At 31.2% G+C, this 19614-nt stretch overlaps 1 protein-coding gene, 1 long non-coding RNA gene and 1 pseudogene across 2 annotated transcripts; 2 read left to right on the forward strand and 1 right to left on the reverse strand.

The window, feature by feature from the left end:
• LOC150037072 (uncharacterized) overlaps positions 1-1946 on the forward strand; it is a 31095-nt pseudogene extending 29149 nt beyond the window's left edge.
• Positions 1947-4648: 2702 nt separating this feature from the next.
• Positions 4649-7049, forward strand: LOC150037073 (uncharacterized). The gene is made up of 3 exons (XR_016528637.1): positions 4649-5096; positions 6204-6283; positions 6854-7049. It is a non-coding gene; the product is annotated as an uncharacterized LOC150037073 (long non-coding RNA).
• A 7635-nt stretch (positions 7050-14684) lies between these two features.
• Positions 14685-18876, reverse strand: LOC120072977 (uncharacterized). Its single transcript, XM_039025526.2, has 6 exons — positions 18488-18876; positions 18277-18357; positions 18123-18202; positions 17957-18027; positions 16520-16573; positions 14685-14940 (listed from the first exon to the last, which is right to left on the reverse strand). Exons 1-6 carry the CDS (start codon positions 18790-18792, stop codon positions 14815-14817), a joined length of 717 nt encoding a protein of 238 aa, XP_038881454.1. The 5' UTR covers positions 18793-18876; the 3' UTR covers positions 14685-14814.
• Positions 18877-19614: the final 738 nt, after the last annotated feature.

Raw genomic sequence — 19614 nt, forward strand, 5'->3', positions numbered from 1 at the left:
GAGAATATAGCTACACAAGATGAAATTCTTTTCGTCTGTAAGATGAGTAGATGAATTACTTCCTTAAGTGCCGACTCTGGGTCTTGAACAATGGGGTCTCTCCCTCTCACTAGCGAGAGGGTTTTGTTTATGCTAGGACCGTAAATAGGTTGTTCATTGGAAAATTGCATTGACTATCAAATTAATATTATATTAAAATTCATGTCATCCACTTTTAAAATATTGTGGGTATGACAATAAATTAAAAAATGGTTAACTATCTAAAATAACGTTATATTTTAACTAAAATTACATTATTAGATTTTATTTTTTATTTTTACATATTAAACTACCCTCATTATTAAATCTAGATCGATCTTCTCCAACATTTTTTTTCTTCTACGTATGAAGCTTCAACTCTCTGCAAAAACAAGCCCTAAAATCATGTTCAAGATTTTTTTATTCACAAATTTTCTCGTTCACGATTGCACTCGTTCATGATTCACAAAATAAGCTGATCTCGATTTGATATTGATTTCATTTTCGTTAGTTGGAGATTTCTTAAAGTTGATCTCTCTATTTTACGTTTGTGTTCGATTTTTTGGTTGAAGTTCGTCCGTTCTCTCATTCCGATTGGTCTCACGCTAACAACTTTGATTTCAAAATCAGCCTTTTTCTAGTTTCGATTTCGTTAGTTAGAGATTTCTTAAAGCCGATTTCTTTATTTTCAATGGTTTTTGTTCGATTTTTTTGCTTGAAGATTCTTCGTACATTATTGTTTTTTCTTGTTTTCATAATCAATTTTGTGTTTAAGTTTATGTTTGATTTATTTGTTTGAGATCAATAAGTTTGTTCGATTATTTTCTTGAAGTTCATCCTCATTTATAGTTTGATTTCTTATTTTCAAAATCAATTTTGTATCCGATTTTTGTGTTCAGTTTGTTCAATTTTGTGTTCACTTTTGTTTCGACTATATTCCTCAATGGCATTAATACTTGAAATATAATTTGATGTAAGTAATCCTATATCTTTCTCCAGTTCGGTGTTGTATGTGTAGTGAGGTGACAATAATAAGGACGTCAATAATCTTTTTCTTTGATCATTATTCTCCATTAATTTTTAGTAGAAGCTTCTTAAGTGTTTTGGGTTTCAAGTGATTCTCCCTAGAAATGTTAAGAAGTTCATACTTCAAATACCATGTAACCATTCGTTCAAAGGCAACATACAAATCTTGTTACCAAATGCTCTTAAGGCTATAACCGTATGCTTTGGCTAAAATGGAATAGGAGTCTTTGAAAGACTTGATGGGAAATGTTGAGCTTTAGGAACTAATTGGTTAAATAAGATTATTCAGTACAAGACTATTAAGCATGATAGATGCATATTATTGCAAGTTCGTCAGATAGGATACTATCAATATTTGAATCGAAGCTACAAAGAAGGATAGAGGAGTATTCTATTAAGCATGATTTTGAGATTTTTGTGGTTTTTGGGTTGATTTGCTTAGAATTTGAGCTGTAAAGGTAAAAATAGTTTAGACTTGATTGAGGAAGGTGACAATGATGATTCTTTTGTGTTCTCTTTCCATGTCAATTTTTTTATTCCATTGAGATTATTTGTATTTGATTGTCATTTGATTACTATTTGATTTTTAGATATTAAATATTTTGTGATTTATATTTTATTTTTATTTGATGATTGTTTGATTAATATCTGACTTCGGTCTAATTACCATCCTTCGTACTATGTGTGTGCGCGCGCGCGTGTGTAAGAGAGTTAAATCTTATACTTCTTTTTTGTATTTGCAGTATTTTGTAGTTATGGTTAAGCTTCCAATAGTCGTTTTCCATAATGGTCAATGGGATGATCGACAATACTATGTAGATTACCTGAATGGATGTCAAAGACATGGTGTGACCATCGTAGTTGACGGCTTTGTCGAGGTCGAAGATAGATCGAAAGAGTAAAGGTACATCAAGAGAGAATGTCAGAATACATGTAAATTTGATTTTGTTAATAAAAGAATATGTAAATTTGTTCCTATTTGAACAAATACATCGTGTGTATATAGTTGTTATTTGTTTTGATATAACTACAACAATGTATCGTTTTAGTACCTTTTTTTGTATATTAATGTATCATTTTAACCGTCTTTTAGTATATCACATATCAATCCAATAGTAATCATTCAACAATCAAATAAAAATTTATATCATTATATATCAGTATTAAATGGTAATCTGACAACAATCAATTAACAATTGTTATTATTGGTAATTAGATAACAATCAAAATCAAATAGCAATCAAACAACAATCAGTATCATTAATAATAATCATTGTCAAATAGTAATCAGATAGCGATTGGATAACAATCTGATAGTAATTATATGTCAATCAAATAACAATCAAATGGTATAGTAGAAGTTCATATGGAATTCTTGTTGACCTCTTTATCTCGAGTATTGTAAATCTTTGAATCTTTCTTCTTCTCCTCTTGTAGCAAAAGACAGTCCCAGCGAACTACCTTTCATTCTGATCGTGACTGAAAAAAGAAAGAAGAGAAAGAAGCGACTCTCCGGTCGTTCCCTTTTTCTTATTTCGACCAGTTACTGTCAGAACAATAACGTATTAGTATTGTACACTGTTTTTCTTTCAAATTCGGAATCCGCCAGCAAAAGATTCAAAAAAAAGATTTCGATTGTGATTTAAACAATTGGCGTTCTTTATTCCTATTCAACAACGTACGAATAGTTCCTTGATTTTGTATGACAATCAAAAGGCAATCACATGACAATATTAGAAAATACGATTAGAAACTACTAATTATGTGACAAAAAATGGAGATAATCAGATGTCAATCAAATGGCAATATTAGAAACCGTTAAATGTGAGATAAAAATAGAAGATAATCAAATGAAAATCAAAAGGAAATCAGATGGCAATATTAGAAACTACTAACTAATTGACAAAAAAATATAAGATAATATAAGAAACACAAAAGAAATGCAAGGTAATCAAATGATAAACAGAAGGTAGTCGATAATTCCTCAGTAATTAATTAAAAGAAATAAAAGTAAAAGAGGAAAAGAGAAAAGAACAAAAGTTCAAGTCATTAAAAGTGAAGTGAAAATCAAATAATAATCTATATAATTAGCAACTAGCATCATATTGTAATCAAACAACAATCAAATAACAATTTATATAATTAGCAATCGTATAGCAATCAATATCAAATAAAAATCAGATAGCAATCACATAGCAACCAAATAGGAATCAAATTCCATCCAGTCAGTGAATCGGTGAGGACATTTTTGACTTTTCAATTTTAACGCCTCATTTAAATTGAGATGGGTTGATTGATTTTGCTATTTTTGCAAAAGTTATATTGCGTGGATATGGGCCTAATTTTTATAACTTATTTTGACATGTTTGTAACTGGCCCTTGTTTATTAGATGATCTGTGGGACTTAATTAGATGTAATTATAGGGGTAAACAATAATTTTGACTTAATTGTAATTATGAGCAACTCGTGAAGGGTCGATTCACTATCGATTGTTTATATCCGTGGATACAAGAATATATCTATAGTGCTTTAATGGAGTGACATGCAGTTAATGAATGCTTAATTTAATTAAAGAGATTAATTAATTAATCTCATATTATTGAAACTTCTAATATGTAGGACATTAGGTCCCCTTGCTAGCACACTAAGGATAAAAACAAGAATTATCTAATTTTAGATTAATTTGAATTGTTCAAATTAAATAGAGAATGAATTGTATGAGATACAATTAATATAATGTATATATATACGTTATGATATAATGTTAATTTTGAATGAGATTCAAAATTATATTTTATTTTATGAAAGAGATAAATATTTGAATAAAATTCAAATATTATTTATATGAATGAGATTCCTATAAAACTATATGTTAAATTTAATATGAATAAAATTCATATAAAAATTATAGGTTACGTGAGAGAAATAAATATTTAAATAAGATTCAAATATTATTTGTATGAATGAGGTTCCTATAAAATTATAGGTTAAAATTAATATGAATGAGATTCATATTAAAACTATAGGTTATATAAGAGAAGTAAATATTTGAATAAAATTCAAATATTATTTATATGTCTGAGATTTATATAAATCTATAGGTTAAATTAATATAAATGAGAGGTTATGTGAGAGGATATTATTTAAATATGATTTCAATTAAATATATGATAATTAATTAATTAATATTTATTTAATTATATATTAAATTTGATTATATAACATATTAGTGGAAGAGAGTTGTAACTCCTCCTCCAACCCATTCTTTCCTACTCTTACACTACCACAAATTTAGCCTTTCTTGATGCACAAAATTTTTGTTTTCTTGATGGTCATAGGAAAAGAGCATCAAGAAAAATACCTTTCTTGAGACGATAAACTTTAATATTTAACTTGACGTGCCTGTACGTCAAGAAAAATATATTTTTTGACACAAAAATACATAAAATTTGTCAAAATTGTGAATTCTCGGTTTTTGGATTCTTTGATGGTAAAAAAACGTATTTCTTGATGGATAATGACCATAAAAAAAGAAGCATTACTTGACAGACACGAATCATAAAAACAAATATTTAATTTGCGTGCAATTGAATTTTGGAGCTCGGATGTAGTCTTTCTTGACGGACAATGCCCATAAAAAAAAATGGTCTTTCGTCGACTGACATTGACCATCAAGAATAGAATAAAACAACGTCATTTTCGTCTAGGATTTTCTTAACGGTCATTGGCTATCAAGATAGAGTTAGTCGTTGATGGCCTTGGAAAAGCCCGAAACAACGTCGTTTTGGCTCTTGTCCTAACAAAAACGATTTAGGTATATTTTTCTCCCCCAAGTCTTCAAGAAATTCGCATGTGAACACCCTAATCTTGTCGTGAACATAAGCCTACTGCCGATCGACTACTATTGCCGCTTGAAGCTCGATTGTTGCCACTGCCGCTGTGAAGATCGACTACTACCGACGCTATCGTGACCTATTACCGTGACCGTGAAGATTGACTGCGGCCCAAAATGACTGTTGTCGCCTGCTGGCCTGTAACACCCAAATTTCAGGCAATTTTAGTTTAATTATCTTTATTTATTTGGTTTATTTCCTTCTAATTTTGTAGTTTGGAGCCAAAATTTAATTAATTTGAAAGAGATTATTGGTTTATTGTTTTGAATTTGATAAATATATTAAGAGGATTTGGAATCCAAGAAGAGAGAAAAAAGTTGACTTTGACCCGTCAAAGTCAAAATTAGGTTACAAAAATTTTGGTTGTATATACATAATTATGCCTTTTCTCACAACTATCTCTCTTTCTCTAATCAATCTCTATCTAGTAGCTCACAAAGCCGACATCACGACTTCCTTATCCAACTAGCAGGCATCACCGTTGTACTTTGTAAATGTCATTTCAAAAGTACTCATAGAATAGAAATCTTTTAAAATGCTAGACAAAAAATTGACTTCTAATAATGAAGTAGTGAATAGTGCGCTTGCCTAAATTGACTTCTAATGATTTTTTTACTCCAAGAATAATTTTGAAACCTTTCAGAAAGTTTAAAGGTAGTATTGCAAGTTGCAACATTTGAAAGAATAGGTATATTTTCTTAGTAAATGACAAAGTTCGAGAATTTTTTAAAAAAATTGAGCCTAAATTTTGATACACTTGGAAACCACATATAAGTTGAGGCTTTGCAGCATTCAAGAGGTGACCCTTATGGTAAAGGTTTTAGGTTTTAGGTGAAAATTTAACCTTTGCTCCTTGTCTTTCCATAAAAAGTGGTGTCAAACTCAATTCTGACACCATAATATATATATATATAGTTTGAGAATAATCTTGTGGTCCACCTTATGTAATAGGCTAATTATTGTAGTTGTTGTCTAATCTTTTGCTACACATAAAGGAAATAATGGCAAAAAAGAATCATATTTGTATGTGGTTGTCAACATACACCTTAAATTCGGCATATTTGTAGCTTGTTCCAAATCATAGTTGACGGTTATATGGGTTCAATTTTGCTGCTGATTTTCTATTGTATGATCGTGATTTTTCTACTGTTATGGTCACGTACCAGAGAACACTAAACCAAATTCAACTCATCAAAAGTAAGTCATATTTTGTTATTAAATTTCTCTGGGCCAAAATTTTAATTTTTTTCTAATTTGCTCACTAGATCATCCATGGATTCCAAGGTTGACAAACAAAATAATCACAAGATGCTTCTTCCATTCACGCCTCTCTACCTAAATTACAGTAAGACCTCTCCAAACTCCTTTTTTTCTACTTTTAACATAACTTGTACCTTTTTTATTTGATTTTCTTCATGGAAATTAACACATTGTCTCTACTTTCTCAAGCCCCATTTCGATTGACTTTCTAATTGTTTATATGTGCAACTTATTTAATTTATATTCTCCCTTTAATCTATGTTATTTTTCATTCATGAATTGTGATACTTTTGATGTTTAGTTTCTAAATTTTAAGTTTGAGATTAAAGCGTGGGAAGGGGATGACAAAAGTATAGTTTTTAAATTTAACCCTGAGTGTGAAATTGGTTTGAATTGAATTTTAAGGTTTGATGTTGAGTTTTGACATATTTATGGCGCATAGTTTCTAAATTTAAGTTTGAATATAAAATGTGTCTTGAAAGGGGGACGGGTGGGTGAGGGTGAGTGTTTAGATTTTATTTGAAGTTATTGAATATTACTATGTTTAAGTTTTATATTGAGTTTAAGATTGGTATGTAGGTAAATGCATAGTTATATTTAAGTTTTGTATTAATTATTTAGTAGCACTGTAACTATTTAAATTTGCACTTTGTAGATATCTCGGAGTTTATGTTCAAGCAAAGAAGTAGAGAATAATCAAGATGGTTTGTAAATATTATGTAATTGTAGATTCGTATTTTGAGGTTTATGTTTTATGGATATTATGTTATTGTAATTAACTTTGTGAAACTAAATAGTATGTTATGTAAGAAAATTGATTAAAAGTAAAAGTTGTTGTTTGGCGGGAGTTATTGATTTCTAGTTGTGCTACAAACTTTATATAAGTGATTTAGTGTATTTTATTGTTTGTGTATAAAATATAGGTTAGTTACCATGAGTTACTTCTTGAAATAAATAAAAATTTCAGATTGAAAGCTTGTTTAGGCCCGATTACAGGTTGCATATATGAGGGGTCCCAATGACTCAGTTTTCTTTTCTTTTCTTTTCTTTTTTTTTTTCAAACTGTTATAGTTGATGGGTAAAAACTATCGAGAAAAGTGTATAGTTGACATTAAAAAATCGTCAACACATGTTGATAGACAATAAAATAGTTTCCTTGATATGAAAAAAATGTTAACAAAAAGAGTTTTCTTGGCGGGTTTAAAAATAGTTGATGGACAAAAACATGTAAAAAAAAAATATTTTCTTGACCTTCGAAAAGTATCAAGAAGATTATTTTTCTTGACAATTTTTTCATATAGATGATGGGCAAAAAACGTCAAAGTACTCTTTCTTGATGGCCAAAATGTCAAGAAAAGGTTTTTGTGGCCTTTCTTGACCATCAAGAAAATCAGGCTTTCTTGATGTTGACTTTTTTGTTTTTTTTTTGCCATCAACGGAGACTTCTTTTGACATTTTTTGTCCATCAACAAAGGTCAAATTTGTAGTAGTGTCACATTAAGAAAACTTTATCTTCTTACTCAAGTTCTCTAAAAAATTTTCTCCCTTCCAAATAAGGATCCAACCATTCTTGATACTTGTCCGGAGAATAGTGAGGAAATCAAGTGGTAGTGTGTCTCACTCGATGTTTGTAAAAATTGGAAGAATTCTAGAGTTCGTGTCTGTTCATGAGATCGATGCAAGGAGAATATTTTGTTGAAGATAGTCTTCAAAAGGTATTCTTCTCATTGCCTAAAAGCATGTTGTATTTTGATATGTTTATCCTTTTTAGTTTATTCTCCAACTATCTCCACAATGGTATGATATTGTCCACTTTGGTATAAACTCTCATGGCGTTGCTTTTGGTACCACCCAAAAGGCCTCATACCAACGGAGACACTACAAGAAAAGGAGGCTCTCCCGACGTCTAAAACCACGGTCGGGAGATCCGTCTTCGAGAGAGAAGGTCTTGCCTGACTACATAAGAGTAGAGTCGGGAGTTCCATATATAATTCGTCCGGAGATATTTTTTTATCTCCCGATGGGTAGACAATATGCATCGAGAGTTAGCAATAACTCCCGACGACTGGACAGTATGTGTCGGGAGTTAGTCAAACCCCTGATGAGTTAAATAATTCGTTAGGAGTTTGTAAGAAACTCATGATGGATCTTCCGATGGCTCACGATAGCCATCGAGAGATAAGTTATAAAATCCCCAAATTAAAAAGGCAGGTCAGATCTGCCTTCTTCTTCATAACCCTATGTCCATCGACCAGACGAGAGAGAGCAATGCATCGTTCATCCGCCACCCCGCTGTTTGTCTGCCATTCGTCTTCCGTTACTGTTCGTCTTCAGCCACCATTCGTCTGCCGTTCGTCTTCCGTTGTAGTTCTTTCATAGTTGTTCATAGGTCTGTCATCCATTTGTCCGTCGTTCTGCCGTCGCCGTTCTTCATCCGTTCGTCGTCTTTGCCGGTTTTCATCTTCCGTCGGTAATGTCTTCTTGCTGTTTTTTTTTTCTTTTTTTAGAAATTGAAATCTTAATTAAAACATTGTTTTTCTAATAACAATTGAAAGTTTACTCCATATGATAAAAATTAATTATTCCCATAGTATTATTTATATGAAAAATTTAGAATTCTCATCAGTTTTATTTTCTTTTTCAAATTACTTTTTCCATTTTCTCTTTGTCTTCTTCAAGTTATTATATTTTGTACGAATTAGAGACTTTTTATTGTATCCATTATAAGATCACCATAGCACAGAAAATTTAAATATTAGACTTTTTTTTTATTTTTTTATTTTTTTATTTTTTAATAATAGTGTACACTTTAGCCAATTGAACTATATTTGCTTTAGCTTTTACTATCACGATTTAATAAAACTGAAAGATTAACCATAGCTTTTTTCTTAGAAAAAAAAAAAGAAGAAAACCTTTTATCTAATTCAAAGTATTACTTAAAAAAAAACAAATAAAAAATTAAGGTAAAAGTATGTGTTTCTTTTCATCATTTGATTCTCCAAAACAACACATAGAGCCAAAAGTAATAAATATATTGGAATCTTTTTATTTCTTTCAATTTTGTTTGTCAGATTTAAATTGTCAAACACTTGCATTGAAAGTACCTTGCTTGTCAGTGTCACTAATATTAATGTGAGAATTCCTAATTTTTCATAGATGGAAGTAACATTCATGAGCTTAAATTTCAAAATCAAATAGCTATTAAGATACGTTTTTAAAAACAAAATCCTTTGTGCTAATTGTATCCCTCCATCAATTTTAATTGTTTTCAATGCATGGCGGATCTAATGATATGAACTTTCGACATTTTAGTTAATACAGATTATTGTTTTGGATTATGAGTTGGTCAGAAAAGGTTTATTTTTAATGATGAATAAAGAATGGACCAAACTAAGGAATAAGTTATCAATGGATTATAGAGAAGGAGTATCCCAATTTTTAGATGTGGCGAAGTTCATGTTAATGATTTCGGACGAGTAAGATGTCCATGCAAGAATTGTATGAATTCAATGTGGGAAAAATTAGATATTGTGGAGTGACATCTATTAGCAATGGAATAGCTTCTTCATACTGTGAATCGGTATATCATGGAGAGCCAGTTAATTTATCTAGAGGTTTTGAAAGTCATACAACTCATTCAATACACAATGTTGAAGTAAATAGTATAGAGGGTAATGTTGTTGAAGAAAATGAAAGTAAATAGTATAGAGGGTAGAGTTTGGTTATACTCATTTTGGAGTTGAACTTGGAGTTTTTGTGTCTTTGTGGATGTTTATGAAGTTTGAATGTTGTGGGATGGATTTGTTGGGATTGGTGTCCTAATTCTCTCGGTGTCTCGTTGTTTTGTAAAGATACACATTGTTCAATGAATAAAATAATTGTTATTTAATTCTGGCATTTACTCGTATTCAATAAACAAAACTCATTGGTTATCTTATGTGAACTTAAGCATGTATATGTGATATATATAAGTAGATTATGCCTTAAGTGATAACCTAAATAGGTCTGTAGTATAAGGATTAAGGTGGGATACCTGATCCTGGTGACACTACGGATACGATCCACTTTGTAGAGGTTTGCAAGTGTTGTAAACTACTACAGATGGTAGATCCTGACTATTCATGTGGAGACGTGGAGTGAGGGTGTCCTATACAAAGAGTTTGTATAAGACCTAGACTATGAGATGACTAGACTCTGTATATAACGCCGTTGATACTAGAGACTTACATCTCACCTAAACGACCATAGGTGACACAACCTCAATCCTGAGTGTTTTGGGAACTCTTGCCTTTGAGGGCGGTCCTTTGATTAGTATGGGTGAGAGTGGCCAGATTGCCAACTCAACATGGCTACCTTTTTGGGGACTTTTCTGATCTGGGAGCTGGGAACTCAATCCACAAGATAGAATTCACTCATTTCCCCAAGCAGGGATAAGTAGAGAGATTGCTCCCTTAAAGGCTGATTCTGAGGCTTATACATAGTAGCCACAGTTTCTCTTTGGAAGAGAAGACTCAATCATAGTAGAACTATGACTTATGTTCATTAGAGGGATCAATGGTACTTAAGGAGACAAATATAACTATAGGGGCATAACGATTATTAGCCCAGCTATACTTATGAGCGATCTGTGAAAGATTGTCGCACTACTGATTGGTTAAGATGGACACATAATATATCTGTGGTAAGGAGAGTTCAGCTGTCGGTTTTTAATGGAGTGTCTGATAGTTAACGGATAGTGGATTCCGTGACTAAAGAGTTTAGTCAATTATTCACGTACCGTTGGATCTTCGAGCTACAGGTCCATGAGGTCCCCTTGGTAGCTCTATGGATTCAGTTGAGATCAGTTCTTGATGTTGATTTGAAATGTTCAAATTGACAAGAGGTATTTTGATTATATATGATATAATCGGTATGATGTATAAGATACATCTAATGTAGGATTGATGTAGATGAGATTTACATTTAGTACCATGGAATAGAAAAAGAACTATGGTTTATATGTTTCATGAGATGAAATATTAAAACTATAGGTAATAAATATAATATGATAAGTTGGTTATCATTTATGTTTATAATGATATTAATTATTGGATAATTAATTCTTTTTCTTTTAAATAACCAAAGTAGTGGGTGGTTATTGAATCATGGTAACCGTGAGTTTAAAAGGAAAATGGTTTTTCTATTTTCAAAAAGAAGTTTTTACAAAACGATTGAAAAAGTTTTGAGTTTTCTCTCTGCGCAAAAGAAACTCACGTAGTCGTCAAGTAAATACGGATTTACTAAATGAAGGCTGGGCGAGCTAAACGATCGTGTAGTGGCGAGCTAAACGATCACGCAGTATTTACTAAACGATCACATAGTTTTGCTAGACGATCACTTGCCCTAAATAGACGAACGTATAGAGTCTGTAGGCGACAGACCGAGCTAAACGATTGCATAGCTTTTGCTAGATGATCGCTTAGCTTTATCTAAACGATTGGGCATCGACCTATACGATAGGTCTCTGCCATCTCCCACTTGCCCAGTCGTGTACGCGATCGGTATTTCCTCCTTTGTTTGCCTCATACCAAGTTCGAACAGAGTCCACCATCTGGATCTCAAACTGAGAATACCAAGATAGCCTTGTTGGTGGTGTTAGACTCAACTCGACACTGTCAAGTTTTCTGGAGGCCGTTCGTGGTGTTGTGGAGACGTTCGTGTTGCTGAGGAGTTCGTGACCGAGGAGATCGTTGAGGACGAGCGCAAAGTGTTCGTGGTGTGTTCGTTGTGGTGTTGTGGTCGTGTAGATCGAGCGTTCGTGGTCATTGTTGTTCGAGCGTTTATGTGCAACGGAGCGTGTAGACGCTTTTGCCATTGTTCGTATAGTTTGCCCTTTGTGCATTTGTTGTTGACGCCGTAATTTCTCTGTATGAATTATATAACCATTTGTTTGAAGTCAACTGTAAATATATTATTCATTCATGATTGTGATTTGGAATAATCTTGTTCTGCTGCTCATGGAAATCTCGGATCCGATTTCCTTCAGGGTTGAGTTTAGTTATAATTGTTTTGGGGGAAAGTTGAACTTTTTTGTGTGTTTATGGATGTTTATGAAGTTTGAACATTGTGGAGGTGTGTTGAGTTTGGTTATACTCATTTTGGAGTTGAACTTGGAACTTTTAGTTTGTTTATGGAAGTTTATGACATTTGCATGTTTTTGTTTTGTTGTGGGATGTTGTTCGGAGATAAGGTTGGAATGTTATTATTGGAGATGCTATGTTGGATATGTAGTATTCGAGATGTTGTTTTCATGTTCTTTCTTTTATGTATTTGTGAAGACATATTTCTTGACATTGTTTTCATGTTCTTTCTTTTATATATTTGTGAAGACATATTTCTTTCGTAAACTATCTTGTAACTTTTCTTTATTTTAGGTAATAAAGAATAATATGGACTTTGTTTGTTTGTTTTATTTCTTATGTGAATATGTTTGAGTTGCTTAATAATATTTTATAGGTTATTCAGATCAAATTAAGAAAAATTAAAAATTACTTTTTTTTTTAAAAGAATGACTATCTCGTCGTCGAGAGTTCAAATTTCACTTTAAGAAAAATTACAAATTACAAATTACTGAAATTGAACTCCCCACGATGGAAATATATATGTCGAGAGTGCACAAATTCTCGATGTCGTATATTACGCGTGAGGAGTTTGTCCAAAATCCTAACACCATATATTAGGTGTCAGGAGTTGCGTCCAACTCCCGACGCGTCTTCGACCATTTCCCAGGATGTTAAACGTCGAAAAAGGTGTGATTTTTTGTAGTGAAATAGTCATCCTCACTTATATACCCATGACTCTCCTCTTATCTAACTTATGTGGGACTTTGATCACATTCTCAACAATCTTCCCCTCAAATAAAAGACCACCGAGCCTCCCCTCAAATAGTCATTCATCCGTTTAACTCCCTTATCTAACCAAGGTGAGACTTTGGTCGCATTCCCAACAATCCTCTCCTCGAATAAAGGATCACCGAGCCTCTCCTCAAATAGTCCTCCATCCGTTTAACTCTTATCTAGGTTAACTTCTTTTCACTGAGAGCACTGCCTATCCAATAGAGTTCAAACCATGAATCCTCCCCTTATCTAACTAATGTGGGAATTTGGTCGCATTCCCAACAATTTTTTTCATAAATATCCAAAACGATTTTTAAAGATGCACGCGTTCATGCGCTTCTGCTGAGGAATTTGATACCTTCAGAAGAAGTATTATCCGACTTGGAAATATTACCATCGACAAAGCCAATTTTGTTATTCACAGTGAGAGCGATGATCATTGATTTGACTCCACAATACATAATTGTCATCGTTGAGAAGATCTAAAACTAGAACAAGATTTGTATTGTCTGTGTGATGAAGATAATATAGATCCATGTAATTGTTGATAGAAGATTGAGAAGACAACGAATTCATCGAAGAAGTCTGATTTAGAAAATTGTTGTCCACCATAAAGGAATTCAAAGAAGAAGATGAACGGAGGCAGACAATTAGGTTTTTTTCAAGCCCACATAAAGGGAAGGAAATAAAATTACAATTACACCCTTATACTTCCTTAATAATCCTCACGAACAAATAGAAGATTAACTCAATAGATTAAATCATAGGAAATGTATTCAATTCCTAACATATACCTCGTACTCCAAATAGACCAGAAAACCATAAAAAACTAAATGCAAAAATATGAAGACAAGTCAAACAAGTAGAAATAATTTTAATTAGGGAGGAAACAACATTGCTTAGAAACACCTACTCTGATACTATCAGAAATCATTAATTGACCCAAAAGCTTAAGCTAATTAGTGAAGGTAAATTTAATTTAATATCTAGCACCATGTCAACTTGAAAAGAGATATTAAAATATTAGATTGTTTATCTTTATTATATTTTTCTCTAATTCGCAATATATGTACTTTTTGTTTTCAATTCAACAGATGTAGATGAAGAATTGAATTGTAAGCATGTTAAACACTTGTCTTATAAGTTATATATTCTATATTCTATGCTTGAATTAATATAGGAGACCTAAATATCATAGACGATGCAAAAGAAAACAATATTTTTTTAGTCCAACCACAAAAAAATTAAAGATGGGAAGAACCAATGTGATATCTCAATCAACATATTTTAGACAAATTGAAATGTCTTATTATTCTTAAACTTTACCAACAAAGATTTACATTAGATTAAAAAATAATAATAATTCAATAAGATGCTACAATGTGACTGTCTCTTAATAATCATTTAATGCAAATTCATAAATATATGTATATCGAACCAAATTATTTTATAACTTATCTTTTATACATTGACAATCAAATTGTAACAGTGTCTCCAATAATTTTATATAGATTAAAGCTCATCAATTACTTTGGATCTAGTATCATCCCTTTTGGATCAAAGCTCATCAACATTTACAATGATAATTCAATAAGAATGCTAAAATATAACTATCTCTTAATAATCATTTTGTATAAATTCATAAATTTGTATGTATCGATACAAATTTAACTGATTTTATAGCTTACCTGTAAAAGTGACAAATCAAATTGTAGCAGTCTCTCAAATAATTTTATATAGATCATAGCTCATCAATCTTACCATCTTCAACTACTTTCGGATCTAGTTTCATCCCTTTTGCCACAGAAAAACCATTCTCCAACCAAGCTAGATGCCCTCCGCCCAGATCTTTCAATTGTTTGAAACCCTACGACATCAATTTTGTGATGTTAACTTAGCAGTAAAATTGCAAATTTAATCCCATAATTTTGTAAGGGAAAAAAAATGTTAGAATTTGGTTTAGGGATTGAGACGAAAATTGTAATTTAACCTAATTTATTTTTTCTCTTTAAAGAATGGATCCATTGTTAATACTTATAATTTCTTTTGTTGAAAAAGAAATAAAGGGAATTTAAATCGAGAACTTAGAAATTCTTCAACAATTACGGAATTGATGACTAATTAGTTAAAGCATAGGTTGATTAGAATACCAAAAATTTGAATTCCTACCAACAAGAGCGCAACTCAACTGACATAGTATTTATACTATCGATCTTGAAATTTGAGGTTCAATTCCTCCACCCACACTTTAATTACAATACCTTTATGAAAAGGAAAAAAAAAAATTGAATTCCACGCTCAGCTTGTTAGACTGAAAAAACAATGGAAGAGGACAAATATACATATGTTGAGAAATGTTTAGAGAATCTAGCCAAATACACAAAAATTTATTTTGTTTTTATTTTTAGTTTAAAGGATGTGAGGATTTAAATTTAAGACCTGTTGGTCGAAGATATGTATTTAAATTACTTGAATTATTTTGCGGTTATACATCTTTCTCATGAAAAGTTAAAAAAGGTTTTATAGTAAATTACAAAAAAAAAAAAAAAAAAAAAAAAAGTATTTTTTTTTTGTTATTTGAGAAATGTAAAATAAAATTCCTTAATTATATATTAATTATCTAGATCTAAAATTTAGTATAATTTTCTAAGAGGCGTTTGGCGCAAAGAGTTGGGTTACTATAATCCTAGGTTATTATAGTATGTGTTTGAAGTATAAATTATTATAGTTTGCGAAGAAAATAGTAAACATTATAGCAGATAATAAAAAAAGGATGAATGTAAAATAGTAAAAACTGTAGCAAATAGTAAATACTATAGTAAAGAAGTTTTGAAATAGTGTTGACGGTAGCTAATTGAGGAATACAAAATAGTATTTACTGTAGTAAGAGATGACTATTATAGTCTTATAATAATCCTTGCCCCAAACACACCCTAATGTTTATTTCTCTCAAATCACAACACAATATACCAACCATTACTCAATATATCATTCTCTCTTACTCTCTCATTAGTTGTTTTAAGAGCAATCAGCCAAAAAGAAGGATGTTTTAGTTGTGGAAAGTAGTTTGAACTACACAACATTGAATTGGGTTGTTATATCCTGGAGGGGACATACTAGAGAATATGTGCTATGTTGGTGGTTGATATAAAGAAATTCAATACACATCACAAAAGACTTGATTCTCGATAAACAGAGCCATATATCCGTGCCTTAAATCTAATTGTTTAGATGTCTATTTTTTTGATATCTAGACCATTTTTCTCTGTTATTTATAATTCTTTCATCATTATTTTTTTAGATTATTATAACTAATTAACTAAGAGCCCATTAAAGTGTTAAGATTCGTTGAAAGCAAACAAATCAAATTTGAGAATTTGAAAAATATAGAGTAAAATAGAATCAAAATAGTAGTGATCCAAATCGTATTTTAACATACAACTTACATCATTCTGGAGGTCTTCAATGGCGAGCAAAGATCTGACACCACTTCGGCAACCCTAATAACAGATAACATAGTTAAATTATACAAAATACATTATAGGTTTTAATTACACCCATATATTTTGAAAATTTTTCATTTTTATACTTGAACTTTGAAACAATTTCATTGGAAGAGGTTTTATTTTTATTATTTTTATCTTTTGTTTTTTTTGTGAAACTTAAGTTTTTTCATTTTTATACTTGAACTTTGGGTTTTTTTTTTTTTAATGATAAATTAAGGTGAAACTTAAGTCCCATCTTATGTAAATGTTGAAATGTTTGCCTAACATCATTTAAATTGACATGACACTAATGTATAAATTTTGATGTGCTAAGAAAAATGATATAAATTTTGATGTGATAAGAAAAATGATATAAATTCTGACCTTAAGGATATCTTTCAAAATAAAATAAATGATAACAATTATCTTAAAATTCTATACATAGTTGTATATAATACTATATACATTGTCTATTTGTACACATTAACTACAAGTCAGTTTTCAAAATTTATTTTAATAGAAAAATATTCTTTGGAACATTTTTTACCTTCAACGATATTTTACTCTGAATTTAGTACCTTGTCTAAACTTTGAAAAATAGTCCGAGTGAACTTAATTCATTGGTATTAGTCTCCACTCTAATCCAAGAGTTTGGAGGTTTAATATCTCACTATGCAGTTGGTTGTACTTAAAAAAAATTGAAAATGGTAAAAAAATTCAATTTTGTGACAAACAAATTCTTATATTTTTCAATTTTGTATCTAAAAAATTATCGAAGATTCAACCTTTATAAGAATTTATAAATAGAATAGACAAAATAAAAAAAAAAAATTCTTATAAGTCTTTACACCTGGTAAATCAACAAGTTTTTTTTTTTTTAATATTGAAATTCAATGAACCTTTTAGATAATATATATATATATATATATGATATTAGAACAGTTACGTTAATATCTTTTCTTTTTTGTTTAAACTATGTTAATATATATGCGATTCTAGAGCATTAAAAAATTTATATGAAGTTCCTAAACTTTTAAATTTGCTACCCAACACTGTTTCCACTTTTTGTCAGAAACCCCTGAAAAAAAATGTAATTTGCTTTTCCTGGGTACTTTTGTTTTAACATATATGGCATATGGAATTTCTAGGGACAAGTGTAAATAAACTAATATCAAGGGAAAATATTAAAAAGAAAAAGGCAAATTATAAAAACTACTTAATTATGTAATAATCACAATTACATTCTTGAACTGTTTAAAAAATCTATTTTGACCCAATTTAATATTTATATAATTTTGAAAATTTAATTTTAAAATTGAAAGTTTAAATATAATAACAAAGATGGTTTTTGTATTTTGACAAAAAAAAAAAAAAAATGAAAAAGATAAAACAAGTTACCACGACGAGGCGGTCGTCTTTCTTAAAGACCGCCGATACTTCCGCCAGAAACTGAGCATTTTTCACCCTACCTGAAAATTCCACCGCCGCGGCTTTCAGTCACTTCACCGGATAATTCGAAAGGAATAACAAAGAAATATCAAATGAATCATTAAAAATACTTAACCAGTCGGAGAATTTAACAGATACGGAATATTTACGATCTTCTCCGTCGCCACATGCCCTTCATTGAACTCCTCAACCGTCCTACCAAAAAACCTCACCAATAATCTTAACCAAATCAACCGAAATACGGAGAAGAAAATTAACGCAAAATCAACCTGACGTCGAGAAATGCATAGCCAGAATGGAGCAGGTTCTTGGCGGTTTTGACGTCAACGGTGACGATTCCGGTATCAGAACTGCCAAAAACGAGAAAACAGAGCAGAAATTGAAACAGAAGAAGGAGAATCGAATTACCATTCATTGTAAAAAAGATCGAAAAGATGAGGAAAAAAAGGCGTATAAGTAACTTGTAAAGAAATTGGAGACCTATCAAGGGAGCCCATGATTGGCGGCGGAATTCCAGTGGTTAGAAAACTGTGGGCGGTTTTTGAAATCGGAAAAACCAGAGACCGTCGGAAAAAAGTGGGCGGAAGAACAACGGCGGCGGAAAATTGAGAGCGGAGAAGAATGTGGAAATTTCTTTTTATAGTGAGATTTGATTTCGATCGTTCCTGCTTTGTAGGACGACATGTCGCTTTGCCACACCTGCCGGAAAAATAAGTTGGAATGGGGTTGGGTTGGAGGTGACTCCATTTCCTCAACTGAAGAATGATGGTATTGGCCTGTTTCATTGGTAGTGGAAAAATGATGAAGCGGATTGTCTTTTTTTAATTTGTTGATAATGTAATTTTTTGGATTAGTGTTAGACACTAGCGTAATCAGCTAATTTATTTGGTTTTGATTAAATTGAGTTGGTTTGATTGATGGATTACTTGTGATAATGAAGAACCTAATTTTGTAAAGTGTAAAGGATGAAAGTTTTGGGTAAGTTGCAACCATGTCTAAAAATATTATTAAAATTAGGTAGATAGTTTCAATTACATGGATTTCTTAAAAATGGCAAAATGCATAAACTCAACCCAATTTCACTAATAGATTAATAAGAAAAAGTCCAAAATACTCCCACGATTGAAAACCTATTCGCGCCTAGCTTCTTCGTCTTCACAAAAGTTTAGGGTTTAGGAAACCTGTTTTTTCTTCTTCGACAGATTATTCTTCAATTTCTTCTTCGACAGATTGTTCTCCGATTTCTTCTTCATTCTCCTCTGATTTCTTCCTTTTTAGGGTCGTTGTTCTTGCTTGAAGTTCCAAAGAAGAATGAGGTGCGATTTTTATATTTTTAAATTTCTACCAGAAACTTTATGCTTCTTTGTTCCTGCATGCAATATGTTGTTAAGATTATTAATGATTCTTCATTCTTCTCAACTTATGATTATGTACTTTTATGTTTCAAATCTTTATTTTTTTTGTTTTCTCATCCCCATGTGGCTGCCAAGTTTGACTTTGTTTCAACAATATGGATTTTAAGTTCATAGGTTTTTTAGCTTTATGCAGGTAACTAACTAGCTATATCATGAGATTATGGATTTTATGTACTCTTGTTCTAAATTTGT

Source organism: Benincasa hispida, chromosome 3 (assembly GCF_027475165.1).
Source record: "Benincasa hispida cultivar pf3 chromosome 3, pf3_genome.v1.1, whole genome shotgun sequence".
Lineage (NCBI taxonomy): Eukaryota > Viridiplantae > Streptophyta > Magnoliopsida > Cucurbitales > Cucurbitaceae > Benincasa > Benincasa hispida.